At 47.9% G+C, this 24019-nt stretch overlaps 1 protein-coding gene across 1 annotated transcript; it reads left to right on the forward strand.

The window, feature by feature from the left end:
• On the forward strand, positions 1–19890 carry wdr3 (WD repeat domain 3). Its single transcript, XM_084450903.1, has 27 exons — positions 1–62; positions 598–811; positions 1381–1590; positions 4082–4200; positions 4432–4510; positions 5167–5262; positions 6201–6293; positions 6781–6882; positions 6980–7077; positions 7348–7452; positions 7884–8114; positions 8342–8435; positions 8568–8669; positions 8890–8972; positions 9317–9455; positions 9617–9673; positions 10014–10114; positions 11791–11902; positions 12280–12414; positions 12741–12791; positions 12928–12993; positions 14696–14788; positions 16479–16529; positions 17423–17466; positions 18399–18527; positions 19396–19489; positions 19601–19890. Exons 2-27 carry the CDS (start codon positions 638–640, stop codon positions 19754–19756), a joined length of 2814 nt encoding a protein of 937 aa, XP_084307029.1. The 5' UTR covers positions 1–62; positions 598–637; the 3' UTR covers positions 19757–19890.
• Positions 19891–24019: the final 4129 nt, after the last annotated feature.

The raw sequence follows: 24019 nt of genomic DNA on the forward strand, positions 1-24019 counted from the left end.
TCGGAATCGTTTCACTGACTGGATGTCAACCACAATACCGACTAGCTAACAGTTTCCCCCAAGTAAGATAGACATTTGAGTCAAGTTACATAACAAACTGTTCGTGTTACGTTTAGTAGTCTGAGCTGGCACAACGTTAGCTACATGTCGATGTGTTTGCATGTGTGTTTTGTTCAAACGCGTTTAGACATGATGTTGTATGAGACAACACGTGGGTTCATGTGCTAGCTAGGTTAGCTAACCTACAGCAAACGTTACATTATGTCTTGGGAAGGCTACCTAGCGATTTAGTATCGGGTTGTGTGTTGTCAACATTAGCAGTCGGTACGCTAATAGACCAAAATGATCTCCTTAAAAGTTGTACTGCTCAATGTCGCGAGTTAACAGTCTACATGCATAGCTGATGTTTTCGATGCCCCGGTGTCTGTCTAGGCTACTACAACAGCTAGCACTAGCTAGCTAACGGTAAACAATCACGGTTGCTATACTGTGTTGGGGGAAGCTTATTCCGTGCCGTCGATTAACGTAACTAGATCCCGTTTTGTCGCCAGCAGTCGTGTTACAGATTTAATCATGCATCTCTCTCTCTGTTCTCAGTAGGTGTAACGTTGCTTGGCATTTCCTGGGGCTCGCTGCCATGGGGTTGACCAAGCAGTATCTGCGCTATGTGCCGAGCGCCGTGTTCGGGGTGATTGGCAGTCAGAAGGCCAACATTGCCTATGTCACCCTCCGAGGAGGCGAGAAGGGACGCTTTGTTGCCGTGGCCGCCTGCGAACATGTGTTCATATGGGACGTGCGTAAAGCTGAGAAGGTGAGCTATGAAGTGGAGGGAACAATGAGTGTTGTATGTCACTCTGTTAGGGTTACATTTATTATTTCATGGCAAATGTCATTTCTGCACACCTATCCCATCTCTGCTCCGTGTCTCCACCGGTCCCATCTATGCGCCATCTCCCCCTCATCTCCTCACCATGTGTGCACCTACCTATCCATGTCCCCACCACCTATCCATGTCCCCACCACCTATCCATGTCCCCACCACCTATCCATGTCCCCACCACCTATCCATGTCTCCACCACCTATCCATGTCCCCACCACCGATCCATCTCTCCACCACCTATCCATGTCCCCACCACCTATCCATGTCCCCACCACCGATCCATCTCTCCACCACCGATCCATCTCTCCACCACCTATCCATGTCCCCACCACCGATCCATCTCTCCACCACCTATCCATGTCCCCACCACCTATCCATGTCCCCACCACCGATCCATCTCTCCTCCTATCCCATCTCTCCTCCTATCCCATCTCTCCACCTATCCCACCTCTCCTCCTATCCCATCTCTATGAACCTATCCTCCTGTCTCTGTTTCCAGGTCCTCATTCTCAAGGGAAACAAACACGAGGTGACGTACCTGTGCCCCTCCCCTGACGGCGCCCACGTTGCCGTGGGTTACGAGGATGGCGCGGTGCGCATCTTCAGCCTGATAAACGGCGAGAGCAACGTCTCCTTCAGCGGACACAAGACTGCCATCACGGTCATCCACTATGACTCGCTCGGGGCCAGGCTTGTGACTGGATCCAGGGTAAAAAAAATGACATTTCTACTACACTTGTGACTCCTGCAGCGATGGATGGATGATTGTTGATTGATTCAATTTGTCCCTCACAGTTATGCAGCAGTGTTTTCCCCACTTGCAGATAGTCTATTTGCTGCCTACCTATCCATGTGTTGCCTCTCATTATGTTATTGTGTTTGATGAGCGCGGTGACCCTTCCAGCACTGACCAGTCTTATTTGGGTGAAGCAGACATCCCCTCCACCTCCTATACCATTGCACCAGCTGTGGCCACTCTAGACTCCGTTGCTCCCTTAAAATTGTCTAAAGCCTGTGCTGCTTCATCTAAACCACCACCTTGGTTTAATGACCGTGTCCGCTGCATCAGACATGTGGTTAGATGTGCTGAACGGAAATGGAAAGCTTCTAAGAAAGTTTAACAATATTGTAAAGGAAGAAAGATTGCAATATTTTTCACATCTTATTGCTGCTAATCCTCAAAACCCCAAGTTGCTTTTTAAGACCATTAACTCCCTGATCCACCGCCCTCCCGACTCCATTGAAGTCCCTTCTATTGAGAGATGTGAATCATTTCTATCTTTCTTTGTCAACAAGGTCTCAAGCATTAGAGCCCAAATCGTGCAATCCCGGTTCACTCTACCTCACAATGAGGTGGATCAGAGTTTTAATTATTTTCTTCTGGTATCCCAGTACGAACTTCTGAGGATTATTAATGGCATGAAAATGTCCTCCTCCTGTAAAAAATGCATTTTTTGACATAAAATTCTGAAAAAAATCACACTACATCTTGGATATGTTGCCAATGTTGTCACTTTTTATGAGGATGATCAGACATTGATTTGGCAAGAATTCGTAGGAACTGTATACAGAACTGTAAACAGTAAAACTCTTTGATGCGCTGTGGACTCAATTTTTCATATTTCAAAAATCTGAGGATCCTTTGGTAAGGACAGTCTGAAGATGCAGTATATCAAATTTGGTGTCAATTGAACAAAAAATGTGGGAGGATATAGGTTTGATAGGTTTTACAGTTTATGAAAAAATCAGTGATGGACTTCAAAATTCCTGCAAGGTCAGAGCGTATGAAAGTTTTGTCTCACTTGGGACTACATACACGTGGTGGTTTTACAATGATAGCACCTATGGCTGATATGATTTTTTAAAGTTTTAAACTTTAGACTGTTGCTGTAGCGCCACCTTCAGGTTTATTGACCTATAATGCAGGTTGAGGACTTTGGGTATAGTACTGGAGCTATGTGCAAAGTTTGGTGATTTTTTGTCCACGGGAAGTCAGACTTCAGTGGAAGATGGATAATAATAATAATAATATAGGCAAATACAATAGGGTTCCGGCAGCTACGCTGCCTGGCCCCTAATTACCCTTTCTGGCCAAAGCCTTGGAGAAAGTGGTATATTCTCAACTAATATCTTTTATGAATGACCACTCCCTCTTTGAGAAGTTCCAATCCGGTTTTTGAACTCACCATAGTACGGAAAGTGCACTGTTGAAAGTCTTAAATTACATTAGGATGAACTCAGACTGCTGTACTGTTTTGGTGCTATTAGACCTCTCTGCTGCGTTCGATACAATTGACCATTGCATACTAATTGATCAGTTAGAAAACTGGGTGGGCGTGACTGGGACTGCTCTGGACTGGTTAAAATCTTACCAGAGTGGCAGGACCTTCTCTATCTATTGGCAAGGTCTTCTCCAGCGGTGTTCCTCAAGGCTCGATTCTTGGCCCTTTACTGTTCTCCATCTACATGTTACCTCTGGGTCAAGTTATCAGAAAATCCAACATTTCCTTCCATTTTTATGCGGACGACACACATCTATTTATCCATAAATCCTTCAGACCTCTCCTCAGTCTCCTCACTCACGGCCTGCCTTGCAGACATAAGGTCCTGGATGTCCAGTAACTTCCTCATGCTAAACAAGGATAAAACTGAAGTAATGGTGTTTGGACCCAAAGCACACAGGGACTCTGGAACCCAGATTTTAACTTCCCACAGGTTGCAGTGTGCTCATGAGGCCAGAAATCTGGGAGTAATCTTTGACTGACCTGAATTTCTCCAATAATTTTAGCAGTATTACTAAATCAGCTATTGTTCAAATTAGGAATATTGCCAAGATTAGATCTTTTCTTTCATTTAGTGATGCACAAACCCTCATTCATGCTTTTGTCTCCAGCCATCTAGACTATTGTAATTCATTATTTGTAGGTCTGCCACAGAAATCCATTAATCGACTCCAACTGGTCCTTCTGTACTTGCACTGTGTATTTCTCTGTTTTTATGTCTGTGAAGCACTTTGTAAACCTGTTTTTGAAAAGTGCTATACAAATAAAGCTTATTATTATTATTATGAAGAAGAAATTAAGTGGGAAGGGTTTTTTCACTCACTATCAAGCCCAGTTATCACCTAGTTTCATGCCCCATTCAATGCACATCAGGGTGATTTGTGATATGACTATTTGTGTGTAATTTTCACCCTCCAGGATACAGATGTGATAGTCTGGGATGTTATCAATGAGTGTGGTCTGTACCGGCTGAAAGGACACAAAGACGCCGTCACACAGGCCCTGTTCCTCAGGGACAAGAACCTACTGGTCACCAGGTAACCCACCTGTCCTCACTACTGGTCACTGCAGACAATAGCTGGTTACCTTGTTGCACATTATGGATCATCTTCTTTGATGCCGTGCAGCTAAATTAGCATATCAGATCATTGATTACGTATCATTTTGATCTCTGGAACAACTTGCTTGTTGGAAACCCTCAGAGCCAAAGGTTCTGAATGGTAAAATACCAGGTGAGGAGTACCGGTGACAGGTTGTGTTCTCTCCAGCTCTAAGGACAGCTTTGTGAAGTGGTGGGACCTGGACACTCAACACTGCTTCAAGACCATGGTGGGCCATCGCAGCGAGGTGAGCCGCTACCCCTCCCTGTCTCCCACTGACTCTGGTTAGCCCCCGACACACACACACATGCACACACACACACACACACACAACCACCACCATCACCACCCTGTCATTGTACACTGGATCAAGCTGTTCCTCTGTAGGAGTTGAACACGGTCTGTGTGAACGCTGTCTCTGAACACTGTGTTGAGCACTGTGTGTGAACGCTGTCTCTGAACACTGTTGAGCGCTGTCTGTGTGAACGCTGTCTGTGTGAACGCTGTCTCTGAACACTGTTGAGTGCTGTCTGTGTGAACGCTGTCTGTGTGAACGCTGTCTCTGAACACTGTGTTGAGCGCTGTCTGTGTGAACGCTGTCTCTGAACACTGTGTGAACGCTGTCTGTGTGAACGCTGTCTGTGTGAACGCTGTCTCTGAACACAGTTGAGCGCTGTCTGTGTGAACGCTGTCTCTGAACACTGTGTTGAGCGCTGTCTGTGTGAACGCTGTCTCTGAACACAGTTGAGCGCTGTCTGTGTGAACGCTGTCTCTGAACACTGTGTTGAGCGCTGTCTGTGTGAACGCTGTCTCTGAACACTGTGTTGAGCGCTGTCTGTGTGAACGCTGTCTCTGAACACTGTGTTGAGCGCTGTCTGCTGTGTGTGGATTGGTTGTGTGCAGGTGTGGGGGATGGTGCTGCTGAACCAGGAGACGCGGCTGCTGACGGGCTCAGCTGACAGTGAGCTCCGGGCCTGGGACATCAGCTACCTACCGGAGGTGAGGACCACACCTGGGCTCCACACACCGCACACACCTGGGCTACACACACCACAACACCTAGGCTCCACACACCACCACACACACCTGGGCTCCACACACGACCACACACACCTGGGCTCCACACACCACCACACACACCTGGGCTCCACACACCACCACACACACCTGGGCTCCACACACGACCACACACACCTGGGCTACACACACCACCACACCTGGGCTACACACACGACCACACCTGGGCTACACACACAAGACCACACCTGGGCTCCACACACGACCACACCTGGGCTACACACACGACCAAACCTGGGATCCACACACGACCACACCTGGGCTACACACACCACCACACACACCTGGGCTCCACACACGACCACACACACCTGGGCTACACACACCACCACACCTGGGCTACACACACGACCACACCTGGGCTACACACACGACCACACCTGGGCTACACACACGACCACACCTGGGCTCCACACACGACCAAACCTGGGATCCACACACGACCACACCTGGGCTACACACACACGACCACACCTGGGCTACACACACAAGACCACACCTGGGTTACACACACAACCACACACACCTGGGCTACACACACACACGACCACATACACTTGGGCTCCACACACAAGGCCACATACACCTGGGCTACACACACAAGCCCACACCTGGGTTACACACACACGACCACACCTGTGCTCCACAAACGACCACACCTGTGCTACACACACAAGACCACACACACCTGGGTAACACACACGCGACCACACACACCTGGGTTACACACACAAGACCACTCCTGGGCTCCACACACAAGACCACGCTCAGTCTGTCTTTTCATTCATCCAGTTGGAATAAGTGTTGGACTTTCTATTAAAGATATGTTCTCAGTTGCTGCTGGATTGTGTCTGGCTCAGGGTACAGCAGTAGGAGAGCCCAAGGAGAAGAAGGGGAAAAGCCTCCTTGATGATGATGATGAAGAGGAAGGTCTAGAGGAGGGGCCTGAGGAGGTAACAACAAAGCACTTCTAGAATAGTTTCGTCAGATATACAGATATATACCTAACAATTATATGATTGTAGTCAGTAGTCTATTAATGTCATTTATTCACAGGCACAGTGCATGTATATTCAAGGTTGAGTATTGTCTACCTGCAAATTCACCAGCCACACTGGCAGTTCATCACAGTTAGAAGTGAAATAAAGAGAGAGCCAGTGACTACCAACCAAAGTGGCTGTTAGACTTAAACTTAACCGTTAATGCCACATTTTACCAATTTTTACCGGCATTTGGCATGTGGCACTACTTTCACACACCTGTCTGCATCTCTGTCTCTCTCTCTTGGTCTCTCTCTGTCTCTCTCTCTCTCTCCTCTCTCTGTATGTCTCTCTTTCTCTGTATATCTCTTTCTCTGTATATCTCTCTCTGTCTATTTCTCTCTGTCTTTCTCTCTATGTATCTCTGTTTCTCTCTCTCTGTCTTTCGGTCTCTCCACAGCGGCTCCTGACCTGTAAGAAGGCCGGCTCCATCTTGCGCGAGGGCAGGGACAGGGTCGTCTCCATGGTAACAGACGCCAAGGCCAAGCTTCTAGCTTGCCATGTAAGTCTGGGCATTTCCATTAGTGGGTCTCACTCTAATCAATAACTGACACATGATATGATATTGACGATGGTTGTCTTGTTTACGTCTGTCTCAGGGAACAGATGTGGTGTTGGAGGTTTTCACAATCCTCCCTGAAGAGCAGGTGGGGAAGAGAATGGCCAAAAAACTGAAGCAAGCCAAGAAGAAGGCCAAGTTAGTAGAGCACAGATCACACTGAGCACACCTTGGCAGTAGAACACAGATCACACTGAGCACACCTTGGCAGCCAGTATGGCAGTAAACAAACCAAACTAACCATTTTTCTTAAAGATTTTAAGTTATTGGAAACACAACCCCTTTTGGCTCTGCCTGATAGTCTTGCCACATAAATGTAACACCTGTTTGGTTTGATATTGATAAGAAGTTGAAGTGATATTTGATGTTGCTCACACGGTGTGTGTGTGTGACTGCCCCCTGGTGTAGGTCTCAGGTGAGTGCAGACGAGGAGGTCCCAGAGCCGGAGGTGGAGAGGAAGCTGGGGGATGAGATCCTGAGACTGACCACCATCAAAGCCTCCTCCAAGATCAGGTCAGTCTGGGACGGGAGACTCCGCTTCCCGCCTGTATAGGTTGTAGATCAAGTTGGTCAGTGCTGGACTGGACCTGGAGCTTCCACCACCACTCTCCTCCCTGACCTGGTAGCCTGACCTGGTAGCCTGACCTGGTAGCCTGACCTCCCTGACCTGGTAGCCTGACCTGGTAGCCTGACCTGGTAGCCTGACCTCCCTGACCTGGTAGCCTGACCTCCCTGACCTGGTAGCCTGACCTCCCTGACCTGGTAGCCTGACCCGGTAGCCTGACCCGGTAGCCTGACCCGGTAGCCTGACCCGGTAGCCTGACCTGGTAGCCTGACCCGGTAGCCTGACCCGGTAGCCTGACCTCCCTGACCCGGTAGCCTGACCTCCCTGACCCGGTAGCCTGACCTCCCTGACCCGGTAGCCTGACCGTGCGCTCTGACAGGTGGGTGGACTGCCTGCTGTGCGCTGGCGGGGAGCTACGGGTGGCGCTGCTGCTCCAGAACAACACGGTGGAGACCTACAGCCTGAAGACCCAGGACCAGAGCCCCGCGCCAGCCAAGACCGCCCGCCTCACCCTGGGCGGCCACCGGACCGACGTCCGCACGCTCGCCTTCAGCTCCGACAACATCGCCGTGCTCAGCGCCTCCGGGGAGACCGCCAAGGTCTGGAACAGGTGGGGCGGACGCCGCGCGCTCTCACACACTTGAATCTGGCATGGAGATTTTTACTCAGGACTTGTGTAACAAGTGGAAGATGGGAAATTTACATACAGTAAATATCAAATTCTTGTAGTTGTTGTAGCTTTGACACGCCCTGTATGTCTGAAGAGTTAATTTTTCAGAGTAATTCGAAGCTCGGTAGCCTCTAGTTGGTAACAGGAAGTTCCGCCTCTTGTCCCAGATCTACCCTGCAGGTAATCCGCACCATGGCCTGTGACTACGCCCTCTGCTCCATCTTTGTTCCTGGAGACAGGCAGATCATCCTAGGAACCAAGGTATGACTCTCTCTCACTCTCTCTCACACACACACACACACACACACACACACACACACACACACACACACACACACACACACTTCTATAAAGTAATATCAAACTCATACACACTGTCTTGTCTCCTGTCAGAGTGGGAAGATCCAAATCTTTGACTTGGCGTCAGGAAGTCTGCTGGAGACGGTCACTGCCCACAGCGGAGCCCTGTGGTCCCTCAGTCTGTCTCCCGATCAGGTCTGTCCCTCTGTCCGTCCCCAGATTACGTAGGTCTGTCCCCAGAGCAGGTCTGTCCCTCTCTCTGTCTGTCCCCAGACTACGTATGTCTGTCCCCAGAGCAGGTCTGTCCCTCTGTCTGTCCCCAGACTACGTAGGTCTTTCCCCAGAGCAGGTCTGTCCCTCTGTCTGTCCCTCAGCTCACCCCACTCTTGTTAATGTGTGTGTTTGATGTCTTTAGAGGGGGATTGTGACTGGAGGAGCCGACAAGACTGTGAAGTTCTGGGAGTTTGAGTTGATCACGGACCAAGAGTCTGCACAGAAGTGAGCACAGCGTGCAAAACAACAGCAGCATTGCGTTTGCTGAGCCTGCTGGGTAGTCTATGGCTGAGCCAATACCTGACAACCGCTAACAAAGCAGGATGACCATTCGGACCGCAAAACAGTAGATGTGAATGGATTGTGTGTGTGTGGTATACTCGTAGGAGACTGATGGTGAGTGTGTGTGTGGTGTACTCGTAGGAGACTGATGGTGAGTGTGTGTGGTGTACTCGTAGGAGACTGATGGTGAGTGTGTGTGTGTGGTGTACTCGTAGGAGACTGATGGTGAGTGTGTGTGGTGTACTCGTAGGAGACTGATGGTGAGTGTGTGTGTGGTGTACTCGTAGGAGACTGACGGTGAAACACACGCGGACGCTGCAGCTGGAGGAGGATGTTCTGTGTGTGAAGTTCTCTCCTGACCAGAGACTCCTGGCCGTCTCCCTGCTCGACTGCACAGTCAAGATCTTCTACACAGACACACTTAAGGTACATGGACACGAATACACACACACACACACACACACACACATACAGTAACCCACATGCACCGGGCACGTAAGTGTGATCACTACATCACAGCACTAGACCCACTGTCACACTACCTTTCCAGAGTTGATGGATACTTGAGTCTGTGCTTCCCTCCCCAGTTCTTCCTGTCTCTGTATGGACACAAGCTGCCGGTGCTCTGCCTGGACATCTCCCATGTGAGTAGAACAGGACGCACACAGTGGGCGGGGTCCAGGTTAAATGCATGTTTGGCTACCAATGGAACGTGGAAGAGAATGAATGTGCATTTTGGCGGACCAGGGTACGGTCATATTTGAGTGTTTGATTACTTTAATGTTATTTGTGTGTGGATGTTGCTGTTTGCTCTTGTGACTATGTGGATGTTGGTGCTCATGTTCTGATGTCGGTGCTCATGTTCTCATGTTCTCATGTCGGTGCTCATGTTCTCATGTCGGTGCTCATGTTCTCATGTTCTCATGTCGGTGCTCATGTTCTCATGTCGGTACTCATGTTCTCATGCTCATGTTCTCCTCTCAGGACAGCAGCCTGATTGCCACTGGTTCTGCAGACAGGAATGTGAAGATCTGGGGCCTGGACTTTGGAGACTGTCATCGCTCCATGTTTGCTCATGATGACAGGTAACACATGCCTCTGGTAGCATGCAGTCCTCTCCTGTAACAGGCCCAGAGACTACACCATTCACCATGTAGTCCTCTCCTGTAACAGAGACTACACCATTCACCATGTAGTCCTCTCCTGTAACAGGCCCAGAGACTACACCATTCACCATGTAGTCCTCTCCTGTAACAGAGACTACACCATTCACCATGTAGTCCTCTCCTGTAACAGGCCCAGAGACTACACCATTCACCATGTAGTCCTCTCCTGTAACAGGCCCAGAGACTACACCATTCACCATGCAGTCCTGTCCTGTAACAGACCCAGAGACTAAACCATTCACCATGTAGTCCTCTCCTGTAACAGCCCCAGAGACTAAACCATTCACCATGTAGTCCTCTCCTGTAACAGCCCCAGAGACTAAACCATTCACCATGTAGTCCTCTCCTGTAACAGCCCCAGAGACTAAACCATTCACCATGTAGTCCTCTCCTGTAACAGCCCCAGAGACTACACCATTCACCATGCAGTCCTCTCCTGTAACAGAGACTACACCATTCACCATGTAGTCCTCCTCTAACAGACCCAGAGACTACACCATTCACCATGTAGTCCTCTCCTGTAACAGAGACTACACCATTCACCATGTAGTCCTCCTCTAACAGACCCAGAGACTACACCATTCACCATGCAGTCCTGTCCTGTAACAGACTACACCATTCACCATGTAGTCCTCTCCTGTAACAGCCCCAGAGACTACACCATTCACAGCAGCCCTGATCCTGGGGCTCAAAACGATCGGAACGCCAAAGTTGGCCGGGGCCGATGTTACGAGCCGATGATCTAACGGGAGAGTGGACGACACGTCCAAGTTCCCTCTTTGACTCATCCCAGAAACATAGAAGATCACTGCAAACATGTTTGATGTTTCCAGCGGTGATTGGAGCCATCAGATATGAGCAGAGCGTAGCGTTCATCTTCACTCATCCTTCAGACAAGGCACTCGCGCTTTGACAAGTACAACTTTTTGTGTGTGTGTTTTTTTTACTTGTCCCACAGCTGAAGTCACTTGTCTGGAACTGAAAACTATGGATTTCGGGAGGTCTGTTCAATCATCAACCAATTTGACTAGACCCAGTTTGATGAGCAGATGAATCGAATCATTGTAGAATTGTAGCTGGCCAATCACTATAATTGTGTCTCAATTGAACTAGCACCTTCCTATCATTATGGAAAGTGGAGTTGAAGTGAACTCATAAGAGATCAGAGCGTATCAGTCTGGTGTGTATTAGCTAATGAAGCGCAGTCACCAAAGTGTATCATTGCTGCCTGATCTATTTCACGGGATGCGCGTCCTACACAATAACACACGCGTGTCTCGTAGTGTGTGATGACACGTCTTTGCTGAATTGTTGGAAACAATAATCTTTTAATGTGTGAGGCTCTCTGATCATTTTGAAAGCGTGTGGTGTGTGGCTATAAGCCCAGAGCCACCTGCTTATTGGATCAGCTCAGTCAGCCTGTTTGGAGTTGACCGTGTGCTGTTGAAGGACTTTGGCTACACAAGCTGGGTTTCCGTACTCTATTACTTCATCAACAGTCTAAGAAACCCGCTCCGATCGGCCGGCCGATGACATCACACCATCTGCTCTTTAATGTCACCCACTCATCTGTTGTTCTCTTTTTTTTCTTTCAGCGTCATGTTCCTCCAGTTTGTCCCCAAAACCCATCTGTTCTTCACCGCGGGGAAGGATAAAAAGATCAAGCAGTGGGACGCCGACAAGTTTGAGCTCATCCAGACTCTAGAGGTGACCTTCCTGGAACGCCTGACAACACTTCCTGGAACACTTGACAACACATCCTGGTTTCCATCACTAGACACTGTTTGAGTATTGGTGTACTGCGGTTTGTAATAAGAGGGATGAGCTACAAGACCAGGGCCGAGTCTCAATAGTCTGCAGTGGTCTCTTCTGTGAAATTTCCTTCTGCACTGCTGAACCGGTCAATCAGAACTGGACCAGTCAATCAGGATGCTCTCAATTAGGGTGCTTTCCCACTATCCTGGGCTAAAACCATGTTAGATTGTTGTCACCCTGGTATCATGTTTACTCCAGCGTTGACCTCTGATCCCTGGTATCATGCTTTCTCCAGCATTGACCCCTGACCCCAGCCTGTTTCTTTGCAGGGTCACCACCGGGAGGTGTGGTGTCTGGCCGTCAGCCCCAGCGGAGACCACATTGTGTCTTCGTCCCACGACAAGTCCCTGCGCCTGTGGGAGAGGACCAGAGAGCCCATCATCCTGGAGGAGGAGAGGGAGACGGTGGGTGGAGTTACCCCAGGAAAGGGCTCTGACCCCAGGGAGAAGAGAGGGGGGAGTTACCCCAGGAAAGGGTTCTGACCCCAGGGAGAAGGGTGGGGGGAGGGACCCCAGGAAAGGGCTCTGACCCCAGGAAAGGGCTCTGACCCCAGGGAGAAGGGAGGGGGGAGGGCCCCCAGGAAAGGGCTCTGACCCCAGGGAGAAGAGAGGGGGGAGTTACCCTAGGAAAGGGCTCTGACCCCAGGGAGAAGGGTGGGGGGAGAGCGGATGGGCATGGATTAGGTACAAAAATCAAACTGGATTCTAACATCTCAAACTCTTTTTCTCAGGAGAGGGAGGCGGAGTTTGAGGAGGGCATGGCCAAGGGGGAGGAACCCGTGGTGAGTGGCGCTTTTGAGATCATCTCTGTTCAGCAAAATCTGTTCTTAGTGTTGCCTCATGGTAGTTTTAAATGGTGTCTCATGATCTACCAGCTGGTCGGTGGTGTCTCATGATGGTTTAACTGGTGTGTGGCAGGTTCCCGGGGAGACCAGCGGAGAAGCCGCGCCTGCCGGGAAGAAGACCATCGAGACAGTCAAAGCTGTGAGAATGAACATGACATAATCCTACGAGAGAGAGAGAGAGAATGAACATGACATACTCCTACGAGATAGAGAGAGAATGAACATGACATAATCCTACGAGAGAGAGAGAATGAACATGACATAATCCTACGAGAGAGAGAGAATGAACATGACATAATCCTACGAGAGAGAGAGAGAGAGAATGAACATGACATAATCCTACGAGAGAGAGAGAGAGAATGAACATGACATAATCCTACGAGAGAGAGAGAATGAACATGACATAATCCTACGAGAGAGAGAGAATGAACATGACATAATCCTACGAGAGAGAGAGAGAGAATGAACATGACATAATCCTACGAGAGAGAGAGAGAGAATGAACATGACATAATCCTACGAGAGAGAGAGAGAATGAACATGACATAATCCTACGAGAGAGAGAGAGAATGAACATGACATAATCCTACGAGAGAGAGAGAGAGAATGAACATGACATAATCCTACGAGAGAGAGAGAGAGAGAATGAACATGACATAATCCTACGAGAGAGAGAGAATGAACATGACATAATCCTACGAGAGAGAGAGACTGAACATGACATAATCCTACGAGAGAGAGAGAGAATGAACATGAAATAATCCTACGAGAGAGAGAGAGATAGAACATGACATAATCCTACGAGAGAGAGAGAATGAACATGACATAACCCTACGAGAGAGAGAGAATGAACATGACATAATCCTACGAGAGAGAGAGAGAGAATGAACATGACATAATCCTACGAGAGAGAGAGAGAGAATGAACATGACATAATCCTACGAGAGAGAGAGAGAGAATGAACATGACATAATCCTACGAGAGAGAGAGAGAATGAACATGAAATAATCCTACGAGAGAGAGAGAGATAGAACATGACATAATCCTACGAGAGAGAGAGAATGAACATGACATAACCCTACGAGAGAGAGAGAATGAACATGACATAATCCTACGAGAGAGAGAGAATGAACATGACATAATCCTACGAGAGAGAGAGAATGAACATGACATAATCCTACGAGAGAGAGAGAGAGAGAGAATGAACATGACATAATCCTACGAGAGAGAGAGAGAGAGAATGAACATGACATAATCCTACGAGAGAGAGAGAATGAACATGACATAATCCTACGAGAGAGAGAGAGAATGAACATGACATAATCCTACGAGAGAGAGAGAATGAACATGACATAATCCTACGAGAGAGATAGAATGAACATGACATAATCCTACGAGAGAGAGAGAGAGAATGAACATGACATAATCCTACGAGAGAGAGAGAGAGAATGAACATGACATAATCCTACGAGAGAGAGAATGAACAAGACATAATCCTACGAGAGAGAGAGAGAATGAACATGACATAATCCTACGAGAGAGAGAGAGAGAGAGAGAGAATGAACATGACATAATCCTACGAGAGAGAGAGAGAGAATGAACATGACATAATCCTACGAGAGAGAGAGAGAGAGAGAATGCTCGTATGATGGGTCTCCTGACCAGTGTGAATGTGAGAGAGAGATGGGCTTGTGTGATTTGTCTGTCCTGACCTGTGTGTGATGCATCTGTCCTGACCTGTGTATGTGTGCGTGTGCGTGTGCGTGTGCGTGTGTGTGTGTGTGTGTGTGTGTGTGTGTGTGTGTGTGCGCGTGTGCGCGCGTGCGCGCGTGTGTCCCCAGGCTGAGCGGATCATGGAGGCCCTGGAGCTCTACAGAGAAGAGAACAGGAAGACGGAGGAACACAAATATGCCTGCGAGTCAGCAGGGAAACAGGTACACAACTCTCTCCCTCACCATACCTGCAAACTAGTCGCCTTTCGGCTACAATCGCCGTTTTTTTGTCAATTGGGTCATTCATATGAATTGTGCAGATCCGGGGAGTTTTCCAAAAAGGGGGGGGGGGGTGAGGGGAGAGTGACTGCGTTTGATCTTCAGGCTAGAATAAACCTTATTGGATAATACTAACTGGTTAGCTTTGCATAGATATAAGAACAAACTTCGATGCTGCAAGCTAAATGTTATAGAGTAGTGGGTCAATTCAATTCAGAACGTGAAATAGTGACTAACCACAGCGGACGAGGGTATAAATACAGAACCTGTTGGATGTAACGTTGCTTGATCTCCAGAATAACGTCATGTCAACAGCGTCCAACATTCATTCCAATTGCGCGAGTTTTCTCCCAGGATCTCCTCATACAACGTTTTTTCATACAGCCCAAATATCTCCAAAGCTGCTGCTGCTAATCACTTGTTAACGAAATCTCTGATCAGCTGTAGTTTGGATATTTTTGCGGTTTAAAATTAGGATAGAGGACACTACTAGTTGGCCCTCAAGCAGAAATGAAACTTACGTTCGGTAGCTTTCTTTCAAGGAATTCCAAAATAAAAGTCAACGGAAAACAATTACACAACAAAAAACACAACTTTTTTTTTACTCACTTGGCATTGGTCCGAATGGTATACTGTATACTGAAGTATGAAGTCTACTGAATCTGATATATACAGAATAATATTTGGAGGGCCTATTCATCAGTTAATAAGTGATAATATTGGGCAACCTTAATCTAAAAATATGCAAGCAAAGACAGTGTCATCATATCGATACAATAATATGGGTAAGACCATTCTAAGAGGAGAAGTCGTTTTTTGTGCGTGTTTTTTTTATGTATCGGTATCGGCTGATCCTGAGGAAAATAATCGGTATCGGCCCAAAGAGGCAACAGGGAGAATAATGTGTAAAAAAGTAATTGTTTGGTTGCTTAAGTAAATAACCAACCTTTTATGAGATATTTGTTCTCTCTTTTTAGGGAAAAAGAAACATTGAAATTCTGATTAAAATGTTTCAACTGTGAATCTGGATATCTACATAATTGTATTTGGGGTTGTAATTTGGATGGATATACTATGCGCCTCGCAAGAGCCATGTATCTACTCTCACACAGAAATTCTAGTTGCAAAACGCTCCAAAAAGCGTCATTTGCATATTAAAATCACTAAAAATCTCTTCCGGGGGAGGATGCCCCTGGACCCCCCTACCATAACTTGGTTTTGGACCTTGTCACTCTTTTCACTCTTGGGAGTTTGCAGGTCTGCTCACTCACTCTCTGTCTCTCTCTCCCTCTCTTTCTCTCTCTCCCTCTCTAACTCTCACTCTCTCTCTGTATCTCTCCCTCTCTAACTCTCTCTCTGTGTCTCTCTCTCCCTCTCTAACTCTCCCTCACTCACTGTCTCTCTCTCCCTCTCTAACTCTCACTCACTCACTCACTCACTCTCTCTCTCTCTCTCTCTCTCTCTCTCTCTCTCTCTCTCTCCCTCTAACTCTCACTCACTCACTCACTCACTCTCTCTCTCTCTCTCTCCCTCTCTCCCTCACTCACTCACGTGTTCTTATTTTATTTTATGCTAATGTGCTTTTTCAATAATTTACACCTGGAGATGAATAAACTATTTCTCTGTTCTACAGTTGCCTCCACCCAAACCCAATCCCATCCTCATGGCCTTCGGAAATGTGACGGTGAGTAAAACCTTTTAGTTCACTCTGAGCCATCATACAACCCTAACTCTAACCACTCTGAACCATTATACAACCCTAACTGTAACCACTCTGAACCATCATACAACCCTAACTCTAACCACTTTGAACCATTATACAACCCTAACTCAAACCACTCTGAACCATCATACAACCCTAACTCTAACCACTCTGAACCATTATACAACCCTAACTCTAACCACTCTGAACCATTATACAACCCTAACTCTAACCACTCTGAACCATTATACAACCCTAACTGTAACCACTCTGAACCATCATACAACCCTAACTCTAACCACTCTGAACCATTATACAACCCTAACTCTAACCACTCTGAACCATTATACAACCCTAACTCTAACCACTCTGAACCATCATACAACCCTAACTCTAACCACTCTGAACCATTATACAACCCTAACTCTAACCACTCTGAACCATTATACAACCCTAACTGTAACCACTCTGAACCATCATACAACCCTAACTCTAACCACTGAACCATCATACAACCCTTACTCTAACCACTCTGAACCATCATACAACCCTAACTCTAACCACTCTGAACCATTATACAACCCTAACTCTAACCACTTTGAACCATCATACAACCCTAACTCTAACCACTCTGAACCATTATACAACCCTAACTCTAACCACTCTGAACCATTATACAACCCTAACTCTAACCACTCTGAACCATTATACAACCCTAACTAACCACTCTGAACCATTATACAACCCTAACTCTAACCACTCTGAACCATTATACAACCCTAACTCTAACCACTTTGAACCATCATACAACCCTTACTCTAACCACTCTGAACCTGTTGCCATAATAACCGTTGTCCTTTCTCTGCTCTCTTCAGCCCTCCCGCTATGTCCTAGACGTCATTAAGAAGGTCCGGTCCAGGTGAGACCCTCTCTTTTTTTTTCTCTTTTTTTTCATTTCAAACCTTTATTTCAACTTGTTAGACACTGAGGTTTCCCTCATTTGCGGTGTCGACAAGCTAACACAATCATACACAATCATAAACAAACAGTAATAAAGAACAACAGATCAATGTACAGCGTTACAGATAGAATCATTTAAAAAAATTGAAGGATGAAGTGCAAAGGCTAAGGGCCATAGATTTAAAGTCTGTCATAGTAGGAAGCACCTCAAGCTTTAAAGTCTGTTGGAGGGCGTTCCACGTACAGGGAGCGTCGTAAGCAAAGGCAGTCTGAACCAAGTCCAATGTTCACACGAGGAACCTTAAAAACGAGTCGATCTCGCTCTCGATCCCTCTGACTGGTCCCAGGCCATGAAGCGCATGAGGACATAACTATAGTGGGTGGACTCAAGCCTGTCCTTCGTCCACAGAGAAGCAGAGCCAGTTAAACAGTTGTAATTGAAGGGCGCTCCTGGACTGGTTCATCACTGGTCATTCTATATCTCTCTTGGCATTTTTAGACAGAGCTTCCACAGATTTGCTGCAAATAGGTCCCGCAATGGACCCACAATATCTGCGCTCTGCCCATTTAGATAGAGGTGTAATATTTCCGTGGCAGCTCTTTGTTTAGATAGCATTCTGCGCCTCCGCATTTAAAAGAGGCGTGAACAATCAGCAGTTCTTCAGTAGTCTTCCATGTTGGCGGAACGCACCATTCAGATGAAAAGGGGAGTCGGGCCGTTGCGGGAATATCACTACCTCAAAAGACGGAACGAAAGGGGGAAGAATCTGTTACACCAATCCGTGTCTGTTCAATTTAGACCAATGGCGAAACGTACGATTGGTGCAAGTACTACGTCTTAACAAGTCTGTCTGAATGACCCTTCTGTCTCCCTCTCCCCCCCACCCTCAGTGAGCTGGAGGTGTCCCTGCTGGTGCTGCCCTTCCCCTACGTCCCCGACCTGCTGGCCCTCTTCAACCGCTACGTCCAGGACGGCCTGGAGGTGGAGCTAGTCTGCCGCTGCCTCTTCTTTCTGCTCAGGTACACAGTCGCACAGTCACACAGTCACACGGGTACACAGTCAACAGGTGCACAGTAGGGCTGTAGGATTGTATCGATACAACGATGCATCGCGGTACGTAGTCTCGCGATACTGTATTGATCTTTCAGCCCGGAGTATCGATACAACCGGGCGGTTGGATTTACATTTTTAAATCCAGTTTAAAAAGCATATTCTACAATATTAAGTTAAAAAAGCATACATATAAATAATTTTGAAAAACCATAAATACTACAATGTTGACAGTTTAAAAAGCATGGATATCAAATGTAAAATATTTATTAGCTAGCTCTCTGTCCAGTCATTGAGTTTGAGTTATCTATATAGTGCATTTGAGCCATTCAGTTTTCAGTCTTGAACACTTAAAATCTTTCAGTAAATGATGTGTGTATCGCAATACGTATCGTATCGTATTGTATCGTGACCTCTGTATCGTGATACGTATCGAATCGTGACCTGTGTATCGTGATGCGTATCGTATCGCGAAATCCAAGATGATATACAGCCCTAGTGCACAGTCGCACAGTCACACAGGTGCACAGTCGCACAGTCACACAGGTGCACAGTCGCACAGTCACACAGGTGCACAGTCACGCAGGTAAACAGGTACACAATTACACAACCTCACAGATACACAACCTCACAGGTACACAACCTCACAGGTACACAACCTCACAGGTACACAACCTCACAGGTACACAACCTCACAGGTACACAACCTCACAGGTACACAACCTCACAGGTACACAGCCTCACGTACACCAGACCCGATGTGTCCATTACCCTGGTCCTGGTTCTGCTGTGCTCTGACTCTGTGTGATTCAGCCATGTTCTGGTCTGTGTCTCTAGGATCCACTTTGGTCAGATCTCCAGTAACCAGATGCTGCTGACCGTCATAGACGACCTGAAGACCAACACCATCTCCAGAGTGCGCCAGATTAGGGTGAGTTTACATGATCACAGACTCTTATATAAGAGTATATAATAACCCCCAGCCACCGGTCCCGTCTCCTACCGAGGACATGAAACCTTGTGAATATCTCCCATGTCCCAGGATGTTCTGGGGTTCAACAGCGCAGGGCTGCAGTTCCTCCAGAGGGAGCTAGAGAGCAAAGAGGACGTCATGTTCTTCGCAGATGCCACCGGTCGGCTGGACGAGAAGAGGAGGAAGAGGAAGAAGAGGGAGCGCGCTATCCTCACCATCGCCTGAATCTCTACCCCCTCCCCAACGTCATGAGCAGTACCCCAGGAGATTTACTCCTTACTCTGTACTAGTTTTGTATCTGAACTGTATTAAGATCCTGATGGGACATGATGCTGTTATTCAACGACACGCTTCGAATAAACCGCCTTCCTGAGTTCCTCCTGTTGAGCTGCCTACAGGCTTTTATATACGTCTTTAAATAAATAAATCATGTGCTGCTCCCAACCTGCAGTCAGGAGACGACGTGTGTGTGTGTGTGTGTGTGTATACAGCAGCCCCCATATGAAACACTCCTATAAAACCCTTAAATAGATGCGTTTCATGTGGGGCCTCTCCCTCCCTGCTCTTCCCCGCCCCGCACGCGCGGGGGCTGGACAGGGATGATTTAGGCCCGTTTTGTCAGGGGTCTCCTGTACTGCCTGGGGGAGTGCTTCAGGGCTGGACCCGGGCCAGACCGGGCCGGAGTGGGCTGTGATTCAAGAGCTGGACCGGAGCCAGGCCAGGCCAGAGTGGGCCATGTTAGCAGCAGGGAGGCGGGCCGGACCTGTCAGACCACCGGAGTCTCGGACCACCAGGACTCAGCCACTGTCCCACAAAGCACAGGGGACTGACCTTAAATTTGGTCAGCTACAGAGAGCTCTGGAGAGGGAGATTCAGGTTGACTTTACAGCCCTTGTAACCGAGGCTGAATTTATGCTGACGTTGCCTGGAGTATGGAGCAGATAAATTCAGAGGAGCAAGGGGTGAGTAGGGTCCCCGTGTGTCTCAGCCCGTCTCTGTTTTCAACACATATTTAGCTCAAATGCGGGCCGTTTACCTTTTTAAGAGGCGCAGCCGATACTATACATGATGTGGGTTTGGGTATGTGTTTGTAGCATAAGATTTGGACCATTGAGGGGTCGCTAATACTGTTGCACCAGCAGACGGCAGTAGAGATTGCTTGTGAAGCGCTTACTTCACCGCCTGGGTGTGACTTGCTTCATGGCAGACCTGTAACCCATTTGGAGTTTGCAGTATTTTACACCCACATCAAGCACTTCATTCTCTTCCCGTGTTTTTATTTCTTGGTCGTCCGGCGCCCTGACACCTTGACTTCTGTTCACGGTTTCATCTCACAGCAGATAAGCTGTATTTATACGCCATATAAAGGACCAGAAACTCTTTTAAGGCTGGGTTAGGTCCTAAAGCCATAAATGTCACCTATTCAAATTACATCCTTGAGCAAAAACACACACAACACCCTCTCACCCAAACTTGAGTATTACTGCAGCTGCAGCACCCACCACGGGCTCCAACACAGGTCCTCACACCCACCACGGGCTCCAACACAGGTCCTCACACCCACCACGGGCTCCAACACAGGTCCTCACACCCACCACGGGCTCCAACACAGGTCCTCACACCCACCACGGGCTCCAACACAGGTCCTCACACCCACCACGGCCTCCAACACAGGTCCTCACAGTGAAGGCTGATTGCAAGGCCTCATTTGGACTTATAAAACTTGAATAAGGATGTATTGCACATGGCACATTTTCTCTAATTTTCAATCGTACGATCTCAGTCTCTGCTGCATACCTAATCTAAAAGAGGGAAATCTTTTCTGGTGTTTTGGTCAACAAGTCCTAAGCGGTCCAGACCGCCCATAAGGATCACATCATGGGGAGTGTGAGTGAGATGTTGACATTGCTCCATTCATCTCGCTCACGAGCACTGGCTGCAGGCAGGCCAAGTTTAGGATTCATTTGGGCTCTATTGGCTTTTCTCGGACAACAGGCCAGTGTACCTCGAAGAGAAAACAGATCAGTTGCGTAGCCAGTGACTTTGATCAAGAAAATATACACACGCTAACTACACACTGGTCCTGTGTGTTCAGGATGAGAGAATAGCTGGGTAGTCATGTAGGTGTTTACCTGACATACTGTTAGTAGAAGTGTTCTGGGATGGATTGGTCTGGATTCATAACCTCACCCTTATTCAAGTTAGATTGGTCTGGACTCATAACCTGGCCCTGATTCAAGATAGATTGGTCTGGACTCATAACCTCGCCCTGATTCAAGATAGAACTACTACAATATTCTGCATGTGGCAGCGAGAGTAGGTATGACGTTATGTAGCCTACATATGTATGTACTGTACATATATGTACATGTAAGGAACAGCATGGGTATGAAGGTATATATGGCATGAATATGGTAGTATAACCTGGGTTGTGGCTTCAATGAGGTCTCACAAGTATCCCCATTCCACCTATATTCTGTCATTTTAATTGGTTAAATATTCAGATTGTTGTTAAGATGATTCAGATTCAATACTACAATGATAAAAGGTGAGATTATTACTACTGAACATGTGCACTAGGGGGCAGCATTGTCCTTTCCTAAAGCCTCCCCACAGCTCCTCAGAGGAGGCCAGCCTGAGTCCAGAGCCCCATGCCAGGCCTGTATATCCCCACACCTCCTTAGAGGAGGCCAGCCTGAGTCCAGAGCCCCATGCCAGGCCTGTATATCCCCACACCTCCTCGGGGAGGCCAGCCTGAGTCCAGAGCCCCATGCCAGGCCTGTATATCCCCACACCTCCTCGGGGAGGCCAGCCTGAGTCCAGAGCCCCATGCCAGGCCTGTATATCCCCACACCTCCTTAGAGGAGGCCAGCCTGAGTCCAGAGCCCCATGCCAGGCCTGTATATCCCCACAGCTCCTTAGAGGAGGCCAGCCTGAGTCCAGAGCCCCATGCCAGGCCTGTATATCCCCACAGCTCCTCAGAGGAGGCCAGCCTGAGTCCAGAGCCCCAGGCCTGTATATCCCCACAGCTCCTCAGAGGAGGCCAGCCTGAGTCCAGAGCCCCAGGCCTGTATATCCCCACAGCTCCTCAGAGGAGACACCAGTATGGAGTAAACCAGGCCCTATAGAAGCTTATGTCCCCACCACCTGTTCTGTTGTCCAGACAATAATGGTTGTGGTTAGGCTGGGTCCAATAGAGCCTGACCACCTATTCTAACCCTTATGGAAAAAGCCATCCTTACTAGCATATTGGAGCTTTTCTACTTAACTTCCTTTCTCTTTGCTTTGTAACCTTGTCAATAAAATAATAGCAAACTAGAAATGTTGCTGAGAGAGCACAGACCCCTGCCCCTGAATGCATTTTGTGTCTCTGTACCAAAATGTAATGGGTTGTAAACTGGCCCATGCTACACCCCTCTACCAAGTTTCATGAAAAGCGGTCTGGTAGTTTTTGTGTAATCCTGGTCTAAAGAATGAATGGAGGTGAATGGGCGGCAGTGTTTGGGGAGCTTGTGGACCCGCCCTGTGATTTAGACCCTCTCCAAAATGTAATGAGTTGTAAGTTTGCCCCTGCTACACCCCTCCACTGAGTTTCAGGAAAATCGCTTTGGTAGTTTTTGCATAATCCTGCTAACCAACAAACAAACCAAGAAATGGCTTGTGGACCTGCCCCGTGATTCAGATTGGCTCCAAAACGTTATGAGTTCTAAGTTGGCCCCTGCTACACCCCTCCACCAGGCTTCATGAAAATTGGTCTGGTAGTTTTTGCGTGATCCTGATCCAAAAAATGAATAGCGGTGAATGGACAGCCGTGTTTGGCCCACTCGTGGACCCGCCCCGTAATCCGTATTTGTTCCAAAATTTAATGGGTTCTAGTTCCGCCCATGCTACACCCTTCCACCAAGTTTCGTGAAAATTGGTCCAGTATTTTTTGCATAATCCTTCTGACAGATGATTGGACGGACGGACACAAGCCACATGCTGTCTCTGGGGCGGAGGTAATAGTGTTGCGGTTTAGAGATTTAACAACAACTGCTGAACAACAGTTGGTATTAGATCCTGTAAAATGAATCGGAAACAAAAAAAGCATAATTCATTTGAGTAGTATACTGAGCCAAAAAGCAAAGCTCTCGATCTACCGGTCTATCTTTGTCTCCACCCTCACCTATGGTCATGAAGGATGGGTCACGACCGAAAGAACGAGATCAAGGATACAAGCAGCCGAAATGAGTTTTCTTCGGAGGGTGGCTGGGGTCTCCCTGAGAGATCGGGTGAGAAGTTCAGTCATCCGGGAGAGACTCAGAGTAGAGCCGCTGCTCTTTTGCGTCGAAAGGAGCCAGTTGAGGTGGTTCGGGCATCTAGTGAGGATGCCTCCTGGGCGCCTCCCTAGGGAGGTGTTCCAGGCGTGTCCGGCTGGGAGGAGGCCGCGGGGTAGACCCAGGACTAGGTGCCGGGACTACATCTCCGCACTGGCCTGTGAGCGGCTAA

The sequence above is a fragment of the Borostomias antarcticus genome, assembly GCF_949987555.1.
Source record: "Borostomias antarcticus genome assembly, chromosome: 2".
Lineage (NCBI taxonomy): Eukaryota > Metazoa > Chordata > Actinopteri > Stomiiformes > Stomiidae > Borostomias > Borostomias antarcticus.